Here is a 12,698-nt window from a genome sequence, read left to right on the forward strand (position 1 = left end):
TTAGGAAAGCAGAATGATGATGAAAAAACAAAACAAAACAGGGATAGATAAAGCTATAAATTTCTCAATTTTCTTTTTTTCTTTCTTTCTGTGACATGTAGTTTTAGACTTATTATGAGCTTATGTGCTACCCCAAACATTATCAACCTGGGAGTGCTATACATATCTGACCTCCAAATACCAGATTAAAACATATTATTATTACAACAATAATAAAAAACAATAGCATAAAGTGCTATAATACCTATACTTATATATCAAAGAACATATAACCCTTAACCAAGCAAATGCCCCATTATGAGAGGAAACAATGCTACAACAGCCCATATCTCAAGGGCTACTAAAACAGTAAAATGTAAATGAAAAGGCCAAACAGGGAAAGGTTAGTATCTGAAAACAGCCATGGCTGCAGCATATATTGAATAAAAGATGAAAACATCAGCCACAAATATTACCTGACAATTCTTTCTTTTCTGCTAAAGCATTTTTCCAACAGGTGCAGTTTATTACGCCAGTGCTATCATCCACTGAAAAAGAATAGTGATAATTTAGATCATTTTGATAGATGTTTTTCCCCTTGATCTCCCAAAGACAAAGCCTTACATTTTAGTCATATTGGGGTTTAAAACTCTACCAGCTTCTTCTCATCCAATTTTCTTAGTTTTAAAAGTTTTCCTATTATAAGCAATTAATATAGAAACTAGCTTTCTACTCATAATAAATGATTCTGTCTTCTTGCAGTCCTTATCTGGGATTGATAGAAGCATTTGTAAAATGATACGGTAGAGAAGAATATCAAAGCAGATTAACAAGTATTTGATGAGCGAGCATATCTGTTTGTGGAGTAATATATATCATTAATGCTAGTCTCATAAGCTGAGTATACATTGAAGAGCAGCTTAGAAGTGTTATTCTTAACCTTTCTAGTAGTGGTTTGAAAGTCTGCTTCCATTATGCATGACTTTCTATTTCTGATCATTTCAATTTTACTTTCAGTCTATAAGGAACCGTTTTTGAACTCCTATCCTTCTGTTCTGTTAATTATAGATGTGCATTATTATGTTAGCCCTGTATGAAGTATTGTGATTTCTGAGAATGATTAAAGTCTGGCAATGATTTAGCTCCTCCTCACTTTCCTATGCACTTTGCTAGCTACCAGTAATTGTGCATTATTCAGTAATGAATCACAGACTCTGTAAGAAACTTCTTTCTTTGATGACGAAGTTACTATAAATAATGTTAAGATAAATTTCAGATTTTTCATTAGAAAAATAAAAAAGAACTTCCTATTTCTTTCTCTTGCAATTTCTATGCACAAACAGGAGAGTTTCATGAATCATTTAAGCTTGGCAGCTGATGGAACACTTGCTATTCAGCTTGCCAGCTGCACAACCTCATTTTTAAACTGAAAGGGAAGTTGCAACTTATTTTGGATCACTCAGCTTGATTGTGGCTATGAGAACAGGGAGGGGCACATTGGTACACAGTCTGAGAAATGAACTAAAAATAGTCTGACTATGTGGAGAAACAGAGAACAAGGATCGGAAACAGGTAAATATTCCCAAGAAAATACTTATTTTTACTTATTTCAGCTTGGGCAGCAATAAAAAACTGGTTACAAAATGAAAAATGGAAGATTTACAATGAGAGTGAAGAAAGGATGATCAGAAAGAGAAAACTATGTGTAATAGAGTCACAGTTTCTCTCTTTCGTACCCAGAGCTTCTGAACTACTAGAAACATTCAAGGCAAGAATAACACTTGCATTCCTCACATTGTTTAGATATGCATAAATTCTTGGCATAAAGCAAGTGGTATAGTTTAGCATTTAATTTAGGCATATGATAGTTATTACACCTCCTTATACATTCCCAGAAGGCAGTACAAGAAGGAAGTTACTCCATTCCCACCCCATATGCCAAAGCTGAACAACAGCACTTACTTTATGCCAAGAATTTGGGTATATCCAAATTTAATGTGAGGAGTGCCTCAGGAAGATGTTTTCCTTTTGATTCATAAGATCAATGTTTCTGCCTCTTAGCAACGATCTGAAATCAATGGCTTTGGTCACCAAAACAATTAGGTTACAGTATTATCAGTATAGTAATAGGCAGGTCATTTTTTTTTTTTTGCCATCCATCTCTGAGAGGGAAATCTAAAAAGATGTCAAGAGAGAAGTTTTGAAGGAAATGTGAATTAACAAACTGAAGGTTATTCCAGATGTCAATCATCATACATGCCATTGAACACAAAGGAACTTGTTTCTGAGTATATGTGCATAGGCTTTCACTATTAATGAAGGCAGTATTTTGAATGATATAAATTTGATCTACAATTTATATAATTATATAAACTATAGTTTATATTTTTCTCTATATTTGATTTTGTAATGACATTAAACATAGTGCAAGAAGATAACTTTGATGGAAATATGCAGTATATGTTGCTTGGGAAAAGAACTTGAAGCATTTTTTTAAAGTTATAAACAAGATAACATTCAGAAGCAACTCAGGCAAATACTTCCCTAATTCATTGAACTATAAGGAGGAGTAGAAAGGGATACAGAACTATATTAACCAAACTTAATATAAGTAATTCTAACTTTCCTATAGAGGTGATTTCAAGTTTGGTCTACCTAGAGCAGGGGTGTCAAACTGCCGGCCCACGGGCCGGATGCGTCATGGTGAAACCATGCCCACCCCATTGCCAGCAATGGAAAAAAAGTTGTGATAAGTCATGACACATCATGTGATGTTGCAAGTTTGACACCCCTGACCTAGAGGGACTCACACATATATATTACACATAATTAAAGACAACTTTCTCTAGAAATATTGATTCTACAGAATTCTAGATTAATATTCAGAATATTAATCCTACTAAAAATGAAAATAAAACTAAAAAACAAACATTTTGAATTATCAATTACCTCCATAAATATAAAAGGAATCTTTTTCTTTTATTAATACCACTGTACCAAAAATATCCACTTGTCTTATTGGATGTCTGTTGTAAAAGAATATACCTTAGGAAAAACAAAAAATGAAAAGTGTATAGTCCTAGATCAAGAAATTCAAAAGATTATGACCACTGATATAAAACAATTGATCAAAGTACAGTTTTAAAATATTTTGATGCATTAGTTTGACTATGACAAATATGTTATATTAATTCAAATGTTTTAAATTTATTTTATAATTTAAGACAATGAAATTTGATTAAACTTTGGTTAAAAAAAGACAACCATAGATTCACAATTAATAGAGTATAGACAACTAAAAACCTAAAAACCTGGCTCTTTGAGCTATCTGGTCTGGACTGAGGGCTTTAATATTTTTAAATTGTGATTTAATTTTTGCGGCTAGACGTAATTTAATTTATTTTAATTTTATATTGGATTGTTTTTAAATTTTGCCTTGTAAACCGCCCTGAGTCCTTTGGGAATAGGGTGGTATATAAACCAAATAAATAAATAAATAAATAAATAAATAAATAAATAAATAAATAAATAAACAAACAAACAAACTTACTATCATAGGCTTTACCCTGGCCCAATTTGTGTACTAAAATTTGTATACATAAAATTATCCCTTAAATTTTCTTCCGCAATAGCCATTTTCCACATGAAGTGTTATTTTTGAGTAGCAGTTCAGAATATAAATTACTAATAGCTTCAGGGAGAATTTTAAAAAGTCAAGTTGGTGGTTGAGGCAAAGCAATTGAAGCCCCATTGCTCTGTATGGGCATGCAGTGCTTGCATGACATCCTCATTCCCTCATTCCCTATTGCAAAGGTCATTAACACAGATTAATATGGAACTCACTTAAATGGCAGTTGTTTTATATTCTACAAACCTTCTTTTCTGCTTCTTTTCTGGATGACAAACTTGCCACCCCAACTGATGACTAGAAAATGCCACACCCTTAGTTATATAGTACTACAATTACAAACATTATATTTTCATAGTCTGAGTCATTATTTCGTTTGTGAAGAGATGGAAAATCAGGAACTTTGCGTGAAAAGTATCCAATGATTATTTTTAGGCTGGTGGGAAATAGGAAATCAGATAAGCATATTATTGGCAAAAAGACAGCCAGTCTTAATTTTTTTTTAATTTCACATTTTTTCCAATGTTTAAAATATTCAAGGTTATGTACAAAAACACAAAAAAAGCTTTTATACAGTAGTTTTTTCTTTGTTGTATGGTAACTATACAATCTATACCATAGTCTATACCAGGGGTGTCAAACTGCCGTCCAGCGGGCGGGATGCATTATGAGGAAACCGCACCCACCCCATTGCTGGCAATGGGGAAAAAGCTCCAATAAGTCGTGCGACATCATGTGACGTCACGAGTTTGAGATGTCTGATTTATACAATTGATTGTATAGTTATAGCAATCAGACAGCATTAAAACAAAGACTTCATTTAATTAAAAGCCATGCCCTTACCTACATGTACATCAAGACACAGAGTTTTTAGTGCAAGAAAAATCATAACATCAGATATGTTGCACAATTAATCAATATTTTGGAAAGACTCACATTGAAGAATCAATGGAGGAAAGCAACTTTATATAATTAATTTTTACAAGGTTCAAGAAATAAAGTAGATTTAGAAACACAAAGAATAGAACAGAATCAAATATATACTTTTATATTTTATATTGATTAAAAACTGTTAAAAATATTATCAGAAAGCACCAATGAATTATTTTAAATAACTACAGATACCTCTAATTATTTTTCCAGTTCTATTAGATTCAGGTTGTACCTTCATTATGTTCCAAACAATGAAAAGATTCTAGTTTGAATTCTCTGAAAGTAATACAAAGTTGGAATGAAAAGGAAGAGATTTCAGCACATTAATGGAAGTGCCAAAAGAATAGAGACAATTTGTAGTCAAGATTATCCACCAAAACTTAATTTTGCTTGATTTTCAGTAAAACAAGCTATACTATTGTTATCACATTCCTAGCAATTTCACTACTTACCTGGAATCTGTTTAGACTCTTTCATTTCTAATATGTCTTTAATGTATAGTCTTGCAAAGCATGAAAAGATGGGATTCAAACCCCACAAAAGTGATGGGACCTCATCTTCTGATTCTGTAGATGCAGCAGACATTCCAAAATAATTTAGCTCCAAGAACAGATTAAAGTTGATATGAAATAAGTCTGGTGGAAGCAAAGCATATGTAATATAAACCTTCAGAAGCAGCATAATTTTAATTGTGCTCTGCACAAATACCGTATATACTTGAGTATAAGCCGACTCGAGTATAAGCCGAGACCCCCAATTTCACCCCCCAAAACTGGAAAAAGTTATTGACTCGAGTATAAGCCGATCCGCCGTTCTGCAAGCCTCTGCCGCCAGCAGAGGCTCGATCCGCCATTTTGCAAGCCTGAATACACAGGAATACCCTGTGTGGCCGCGGCTCTCGGGGAAGCCCTGGCTGTCCGCTTCCTCGCTCCATGCTGCCATTCGGGGCCCGCGCGTTCCCCGGGCAAATCGCGGCGCCCAGCAGGCGAGGAAACACGCCCGATCCAGTCGCCCCCCCTTCCCTCAGGAGACGCGAAGCAAGTCACCGCCCGGAGCTTACCGAGGACTTGCGCGCGGCCGAGGCTTCGGTGCTTCCAGGATCGCGCGCACCTCTCCCAAGCCGCCGCCGTCCGGAGACCTGCCGAAGTTTGGGGAGGTTTGGGGAGGTGCGCGCGCACCTCCCCAAACCTCCCCAAACGTCGGCAGGTCTCCGGACCTCCGCGCCCTGCCTGCCTGCTTCTTTCCGCAGCGGAAAGAAGCAGGCAGGCAGGGCGCGGAGGAACGGAGACCTGCCGACGTTTGGGGAGGCGCCCAAACCTCCCCAAACGTCGGCAGGAGGAACGGAGACCTGCCGACGTTTGGGGAGGTTTCGGGAGGCGCCCAAACCTCCCCAAACGTCGGCAGGTCTGCGCGGAGGAACGGAGACCTGCCGAGGTTTGGGGAGGCGCCCAAACCTCCCCAAACGTCGGCAGGAGGAACGGAGACCTGCCGAGGTTTGGGGAGGTTTGGGGAGGCGCCCAAACCTCCCCAAACGTCGGCAGGTCTGCGCGGAGGAACGGAGACCTGCCGAGGTTTGGGGAGGTGCCCAAACCTCCCCAAACGTCGGCAGGAGGAACGGAGACCTGCTGACGTTTGGGGAGGTTTGGGGAGGCGCCCAAACCTCCCCAAACGTCGGCAGGTCTCCGTTCCTCCGCGCCCTGCCTGCCTGCTTCTTTCCGCTGCGGAAAGAAGCAGGCAGGCAAGGCGCGGAGGTCCGGAGACCTGCCGACGTTTGGGGAGGTTTGGGGAGGTGCGCGCGGACCTCCCCAAACCTCCCCAAACTTCGGCAGGTCTCCGGATGGCGGTGGCTTGGGAGAGGTGCGCGCGATCCCGGAAGCACCAAAGCCTCGGCCGCGCACATGTCCTTGGTAAGTTTTTTTGTTGACTGGAGTATAAGCCGAAGTGGAATATTTCAGCCGAAAAAGTGGGCTGAAAAATTCGGCTTATACTCAAGTATATACGGTAAATATATCATAGGATGTGAACTGAAATAGACTACAATCAACAAAAAAACCTGAAAAAATGCTATCTTACAAAAATATTATATCTAATTATGTAAAAACTTTACTGTTATGATATGGAATCTGGAAAATAAAAAGGACATTCTTTAAATTGGGAGTAGTCAAATGCAAATTTTCTACATGTTTCTCCACATAGGCCCTCAACCATCACTGGAAGGCTTATAGCAGTTTACGTAAACTTATAAATTCTGGCATGTATTAATAAGTAGGATACCTTTTCAGAATTACACGTTCCAGAGAAACAAAATTAAATCCATCAGCTCCTAAAATTCTGTTGTTTTAGAATATAGGTAGAAAGAAAGCTATTTGAGAATTTAGGCAGTTCCCATTTGGGTTCTCTTGTTTTATGTTATTTCAATAGGGGAAGAGCACCTATTTTTACTTGTTCCATTAATTAATATTCTGACTTTAGTGTCCTTAGCTTTTTTTGGAGATTTGTTATTATAAAAGTTTGAAAATATTGTATGATATTAAAAATATCTACTAGTATTAATAGTCTTTTACTGAAGTCATTTGTAAGAATCTTTAAAAACACAACTTGGAATTCAAGTTTTAAAATGGATATAATTAGCTCCGTAGTGGTTGGTTCACTTTCTGGAAAAAATAATGGGAAGGCCTATTAAGGAAGTATAATCATACACAATTAAGATCCAGAAGACTCAGCATGATTTCTGAAAGGGAAACGATGTTAGACAGTGTCAAGCATACATACATAGCTAAAATAGGCAAATAGGACCAGGGAGAGGTATCAAACAATAGCTAACCCTGGCTTTATATAATGCAGAACTGTCTTAAAACAAAACAAGCTGCTTTTTTCCAACGCCTCTAGCTGAAACCTTTCACTTGGCCTAGCCCTAGCCATTCAGTTTTAGCAGAAATGTCTTCTGCACATGTGAGTACAGAAGACTACTAAGTTTTAGTATGGCTGGCTTCCATGTACCATAGCAGTTCCAAAATGTTGCTTAGAAGTAGAAAACATCTGCAGGCCTTCATTAAAATATTTATTTAATTAGATTTCTATACCGCCCTATTCCCAAAGGACTCAGGGCGGTTTACAGGGCAGCATAAAATACAATATAAAAGATAATATAAAATTAAAATAAATTAAATTAATTAAGCCCAACAATTAAAACAATATTTAAAAAGCTAAAACCCCTTCAGTCCAGGCCTCATAAATCGAAAAGCCAGGTTTTCAGGTCCCGGTGAAATGAACGCAGATTGGGGGCGGTCTGGAGTTTTAATTAAGCATTATCAAAACAATACATCCATATGAGGCTTCACACAATCCTACCTATCTACTCCCCTATACCTAATAGAGCATCTACAGAGAAAACATGAATATGCGAGTTCATACTTTTACACTTATGAATGGGAAGTTTAATATCAGCAATAATAAGGATCATGAAATTGGGGGTGTAAATGAAAAGATGGAATGTAATATAAAATTTAGATAAGAACTGTAGATAGGTCAACCCATACTTTGCCAATGTGACCTGTCCTTCATGCTTGATCAAGGTACACTTCCTCTCTTCCAGTGACATTAATAGAGCAATTAGGAATATAACATCAGTCATTAAAGAATGACTCCTGTAGTTTCATTCTCTGGAAGTTTTTCTCTTCATTAGCTGAACCTCAGCATGTTCTGTATTTGCTACACAATCTTCTTTTGACTCCTTTGAAGTGACAGGATAGTTCATGCTTGTTTTATTTTTCAGCAACAGAAAAAAGAAACACTATCAGATTTAAGAACTCAGAGATATTATGTGAAGTAAAGTTGCACAGGAGCTCCTATAGTAACTTCTACAAGCTACCCTCTGTTCCTATAACAGAATAGATCTGTACAGTACTTTGTATCTGGAGGCCAAGAGTGCATTGGGACTATATGAGGGCCATACAGTCCAATATGCACATTTTCCCATGACTGTACATCTACCTTTCCTCCTCCTGCGGAAACACAGACTTTAAGAAACAGAAAACAGGTGCTCCATGCTCACCCCATGCTGTCTGAAAAACCTTTGTCTTCCAATTCAAAGCACTGATCAACCATACTTCATAGCTCTTTTTTTAAATCCCATTTATATCCCGCCCTTCTCCGAAGACTCAGGGCGGCTTACAATCTAAGCACAAATCAATGTGCTTAGCAATAGCCTTCATTCTATGTACCGTATATACTTGAGTATAAGCCGACTCGAGTATCAGCCGAGACCCCCAATTTCACCCCCAAAAACTGGAAAAAGTTATTGACTCGAGTATAAGCCGATCCGCCGTTCTGCAAGCCTCTGCCGCCAGCAGAGGCTTGATCCGCCATTTTGCAAGCCTGAATACACAGGAATACCCTGTGTGGCCGCGGCTCTCGGGGAAGCCCTGGCTGTCCGCTTCCTCGCTCCACGCTGCCATTCGGGGCCCGCGCGTTCCCCGGGCAAATCGCGGCGCCCAGCAGGCGAGGAAACACGCCCGCTCCAGTCGCCCCCCCTTCCCTCAGGAGACGCGAAGTAAGTGACCGCCCGGAGCTTACCGAGGACTTGCGCGCGGCCGAGGCTTCGGTGCTTCCAGGATCGCGCGCACCTCTCCCAAGCCGCCGCCGTCCGGAGACCTGCCGAAGTTTGGGGAGGTTTGGGGAGGTGCGCGCGCACCTCCCCAAACCTCCCCAAACGTCAGCAGGTCTCCGTTCCTCCGCGCAGACCTGCCGACGTTTGGGGAGGTTTAGGCGCCTCCCCAAACCTCCCCAAACGTCGGCAGGTCTCCGTTCCTCCTGCCGACCTTTGGGGAGGTTTGGGGAGGCGCCCAAACCTCCCCAAACCTCGGCAGGTCTCCGTTCCTCCTGCCGACCTTTGGGGAGGTTTGGGCGCCTCCCCAAACCTCCCCAAACCTCGGCAGGTCTCCGTTCCTCCTGCCGACCTTTGGGGAGGTTTGGGCGCCTCCCCAAACCTCGGCAGGTCTCCGTTCCTCCGCGTAGACCTGCCGACCTTTGGGGAGGTTTGGGCGCCTCCCCAAACCTCCCCAAACCTCGGCAGGTCTCCGTTCCTCCTGCCGACCTTTGGGGAGGTTTGGGCGCCTCCCCAAACCTCGGCAGGTCTCCGTTCCTCCTGCCGACCTTTGGGGAGGTTTGGGCGCCTCCCCAAACCTCCCCAAACCTCGGCAGGTCTCCGTTCCTCCGCGCAGACCTGCCGACGTTTGGGGAGGTTTGGGCGCCTCCCCAAACCTCGGCAGGTCTCCGTTCCTCCTGCCGACCTTTGGGGAGGTTTGGGCGCCTCCCCAAACCTCGGCAGGTCTCCGTTCCTCCACGCAGACCTGCCGACCTTTGGGGAGGTTTGGGCGCCTCCCCAAACCTCCCCAAACCTCGGCAGGTCTCCGTTCCTCCTGCCGACCTTTGGGGAGGTTTGGGCGCCTCCCCAAACCTCGGCAGGTCTCCGTTCCTCCTGCCGACCTTTGGGGAGGTTTGGGCGCCTCCCCAAACCTCGGCAGGTCTCCGTTCCTCCGCGCAGACCTGCCGACCTTTGGGGAGGTTTGGGCGCCTCCCCAAACCTCGGCAGGTCTCCGGTCGGCAGGAGGAACGGAGACCTGCCGAGGTTTGGGGAGGTTTGGGGAGGCGCCCAAACTTCCCCAAAGGTCGGCAGGAGGAACGGAGACCTGCCGAGGTTTGGGGAGGCGCCCAAACCTCCCCAAACGTCGGCAGGTCTGCGCGGAGGAACGGAGACCTGCCGAGGTTTGGGGAGGTTTGGGGAGGCGCCCAAACCTCCCCAAACGTCGGCAGGTCTGCGCGGAGGAACGGAGACCTGCCGAGGTTTGGGGAGGCGCCCAAACCTCCCCAAAGGTCGGCAGGAGGAACGGAGACCTGCCGAGGTTTGGGGAGGTTTGGGGAGGCGCCCAAACCTCCCCAAAGGTCGGCAGGAGGAACGGAGACCTGCCGAGGTTTGGGGAGGTTTGGGGAGGCGCCCAAACCTCCCCAAAGGTCGGCAGGAGGAACGGAGACCTGCAGAGGTTTGGGGAGGTTTGGGGAGGTGCCCAAACTTCCCCAAAGGTCGGCAGGAGGAACGGAGACCTGCCGAGGTTTGGGGAGGCGCCCAAACCTCCCCAAACGTCGGCAGGTCTGCGCGGAGGAACGGAGACCTGCCGAGGTTTGGGGAGGTTTGGGGAGGCACCCAAACCTCCCCAAACGTCGGCAGGTCTGCGCGGAGGAACGGAGACCTGCCGAGGTTTGGGGAGGCGCCCAAACTTCCCCAAAGGTCGGCAGGAGGAACGGTTTGGGGAGGTTTGGGGAGGCGCCCAAACCTCCCCAAAGGTCGGCAGGAGGAACGGAGACCTGCCGAGGTTTGGGGAGGTTTGGGGAGGCGCCCAAACCTCCCCAAAGGTCGGCAGGAGGAACGGAGACCTGCCGAGGTTTGGGGAGGCGCCCAAACCTCCCCAAACGTCGGCAGGTCTGCGCGGAGGAACGGAGACCTGCCGAGGTTTGGGGAGGCGCCCAAACCTCCCCAAACGTCGGCAGGTCTCCGTTCCTCCACGCCCTGCCTGCCTGCTTCTTTCCGCTGCGGAAAGAAGCAGGCAGGCAAGGCGCGGAGGTCCGGAGACCTGCCGACGTTTGGGGAGGTTTGGGGAGGTGCGCGCGCACCTCCCCAAACCTCCCCAAACTTCGGCAGGTCTCCGGATGGCGGTGGCTTGGGAGAGGTGCGCGTGATCCCGGAAGCACCAAAGCCTCGGCCGCGCACAAGTCCTCGGTAAGTTTTTTTGTTGACTGGAGTATAAGCCGAAGTGCAATTTTTCAGCCCAAAAAGTGGGCTGAAAAATTCGGCTTATACTCAAGTATATACGGTATATGCCTGCTTATTAGGGCTTTCGCCCCCCCCCCAAGCGGCATTATTACAAAGTCAGCTTATTGCCCCCAACAATCTGGGTCCTCATTTTACCTACCTCGGAAGGATGCAAGGCTGAGTCAACCTTGAGCCTGGTGGGATGCGAACCTGCACTAATTGCAGGCAGCTGGTGTTACTTAAGGAGGCATTAGCCCACTGCTCCACCAAGGTTCTTATTTTAAGATACATTGACATGTGCCTGTAATACTTACTACCTACTGTACTGAAGTACAATAATTAATATTAATATGATAATATTGATTCTGACTAAGGGATTTAATAAGCTGTCTCACATGTTTTTTATTAATAATTAATACATTTCAGGTATAACATTTTCTGTCTTTCTTGCAGAGGTAGCATTGAAGTTCACCAAAATTTAACAATACAGAAATATAGTATATAAACCAAAAATAGAACCTTGACTTTATGGTATAATATAGAATATATTCTATTTTGAATTATAGCAACACAACTGAGCCTAATTGATACACACCTCAATCTTAATATGATTGCATTACTAAGAGTACAGTCCCAAATACCCTTAATAGGAGGTCAGCAGGAATCATGTGAAGATTTAGTTTACAGTACAATTAAAAAGCTGAGAAATACTGCACATTTGCTTTGCTAAGTCTAATTCAAATAGTATGCATACACAAACATATATTAATAAAAATTACTTAAGACTACTGTTTATCCAGCCAATTATACTTTAAGAGAAAATTTAATGTAAATATCAGAGAACATTTCAGATATACTGATGTCTAACTATGTTTGCTTCATGTACTTTAAGACTACAGTATTTGAAATTCTGTTTTCATTCTCTTTCCTCATCAAAACACTAGGAAGATTTGTGTTCCTAATAATCTCTGCAAAAAGAGCTTATCACATGAAGTACAACTACAAATAAGAACTCAGCTGACATTTTATCTCTAGGAGGGCTATTTAATTGCTTTATCTGACAAGTTAGTAATAAGCTGCTTACTTTCTATGAACTAAAATATCAATTTCACTGGTTTTAAAAGTATTTTTGCTTATAATTGCCATTTTCATAAAATGATAAACAATGTATTATTTCTACTAAAGAAACAATATTAAAATTATTGTTCCTATGCAGGAAAAAATAACATTGTATACACTTATTAAGCAAGCCTCGGAGATTTGAGTTCAACTGTATTTAGTGGAGCTTAATTTAACTAAGTATAAGACTGATGCCTCACTGACATATAAAACACCATGCAGGGGGGAAAA

At 42.6% G+C, this 12,698-nt stretch overlaps 1 protein-coding gene across 5 annotated transcripts in view; it reads right to left on the reverse strand.

The window, feature by feature from the left end:
• Positions 1-12,698, reverse strand: part of STN1 (STN1 subunit of CST complex) — a 29,286-nt gene that overhangs the window by 13,819 nt on the left and 2,769 nt on the right. For 3 of the 5 annotated variants that reach the window (XR_014492593.1, XM_083363210.1, XM_083363212.1), the window contains exons 2-4: positions 4,993-5,175; positions 2,929-3,024; positions 456-527 (exon numbers count right to left, since the gene is read on the reverse strand). Coding sequence is in view for 4 of the 5 variants with exons in the window: in XM_083363210.1 (XP_083219336.1) it covers positions 456-527; positions 2,929-3,024; positions 4,993-5,175 (351 nt within the window). In the remaining variant the exon portion in view is untranslated. Of the gene's footprint in view, positions 1-455; positions 528-2,928; positions 3,025-4,732; positions 4,817-4,992; positions 5,176-12,698 lie in introns of those variants that run through there. The other 2 variants (XM_083363213.1, XM_083363211.1) reach the window with 2 other exon arrangements.

The sequence above is a fragment of the Vipera ursinii genome (genome assembly GCF_947247035.1).
Source record: "Vipera ursinii genome assembly, chromosome: 5".
Lineage (NCBI taxonomy): Eukaryota > Metazoa > Chordata > Lepidosauria > Squamata > Viperidae > Vipera > Vipera ursinii.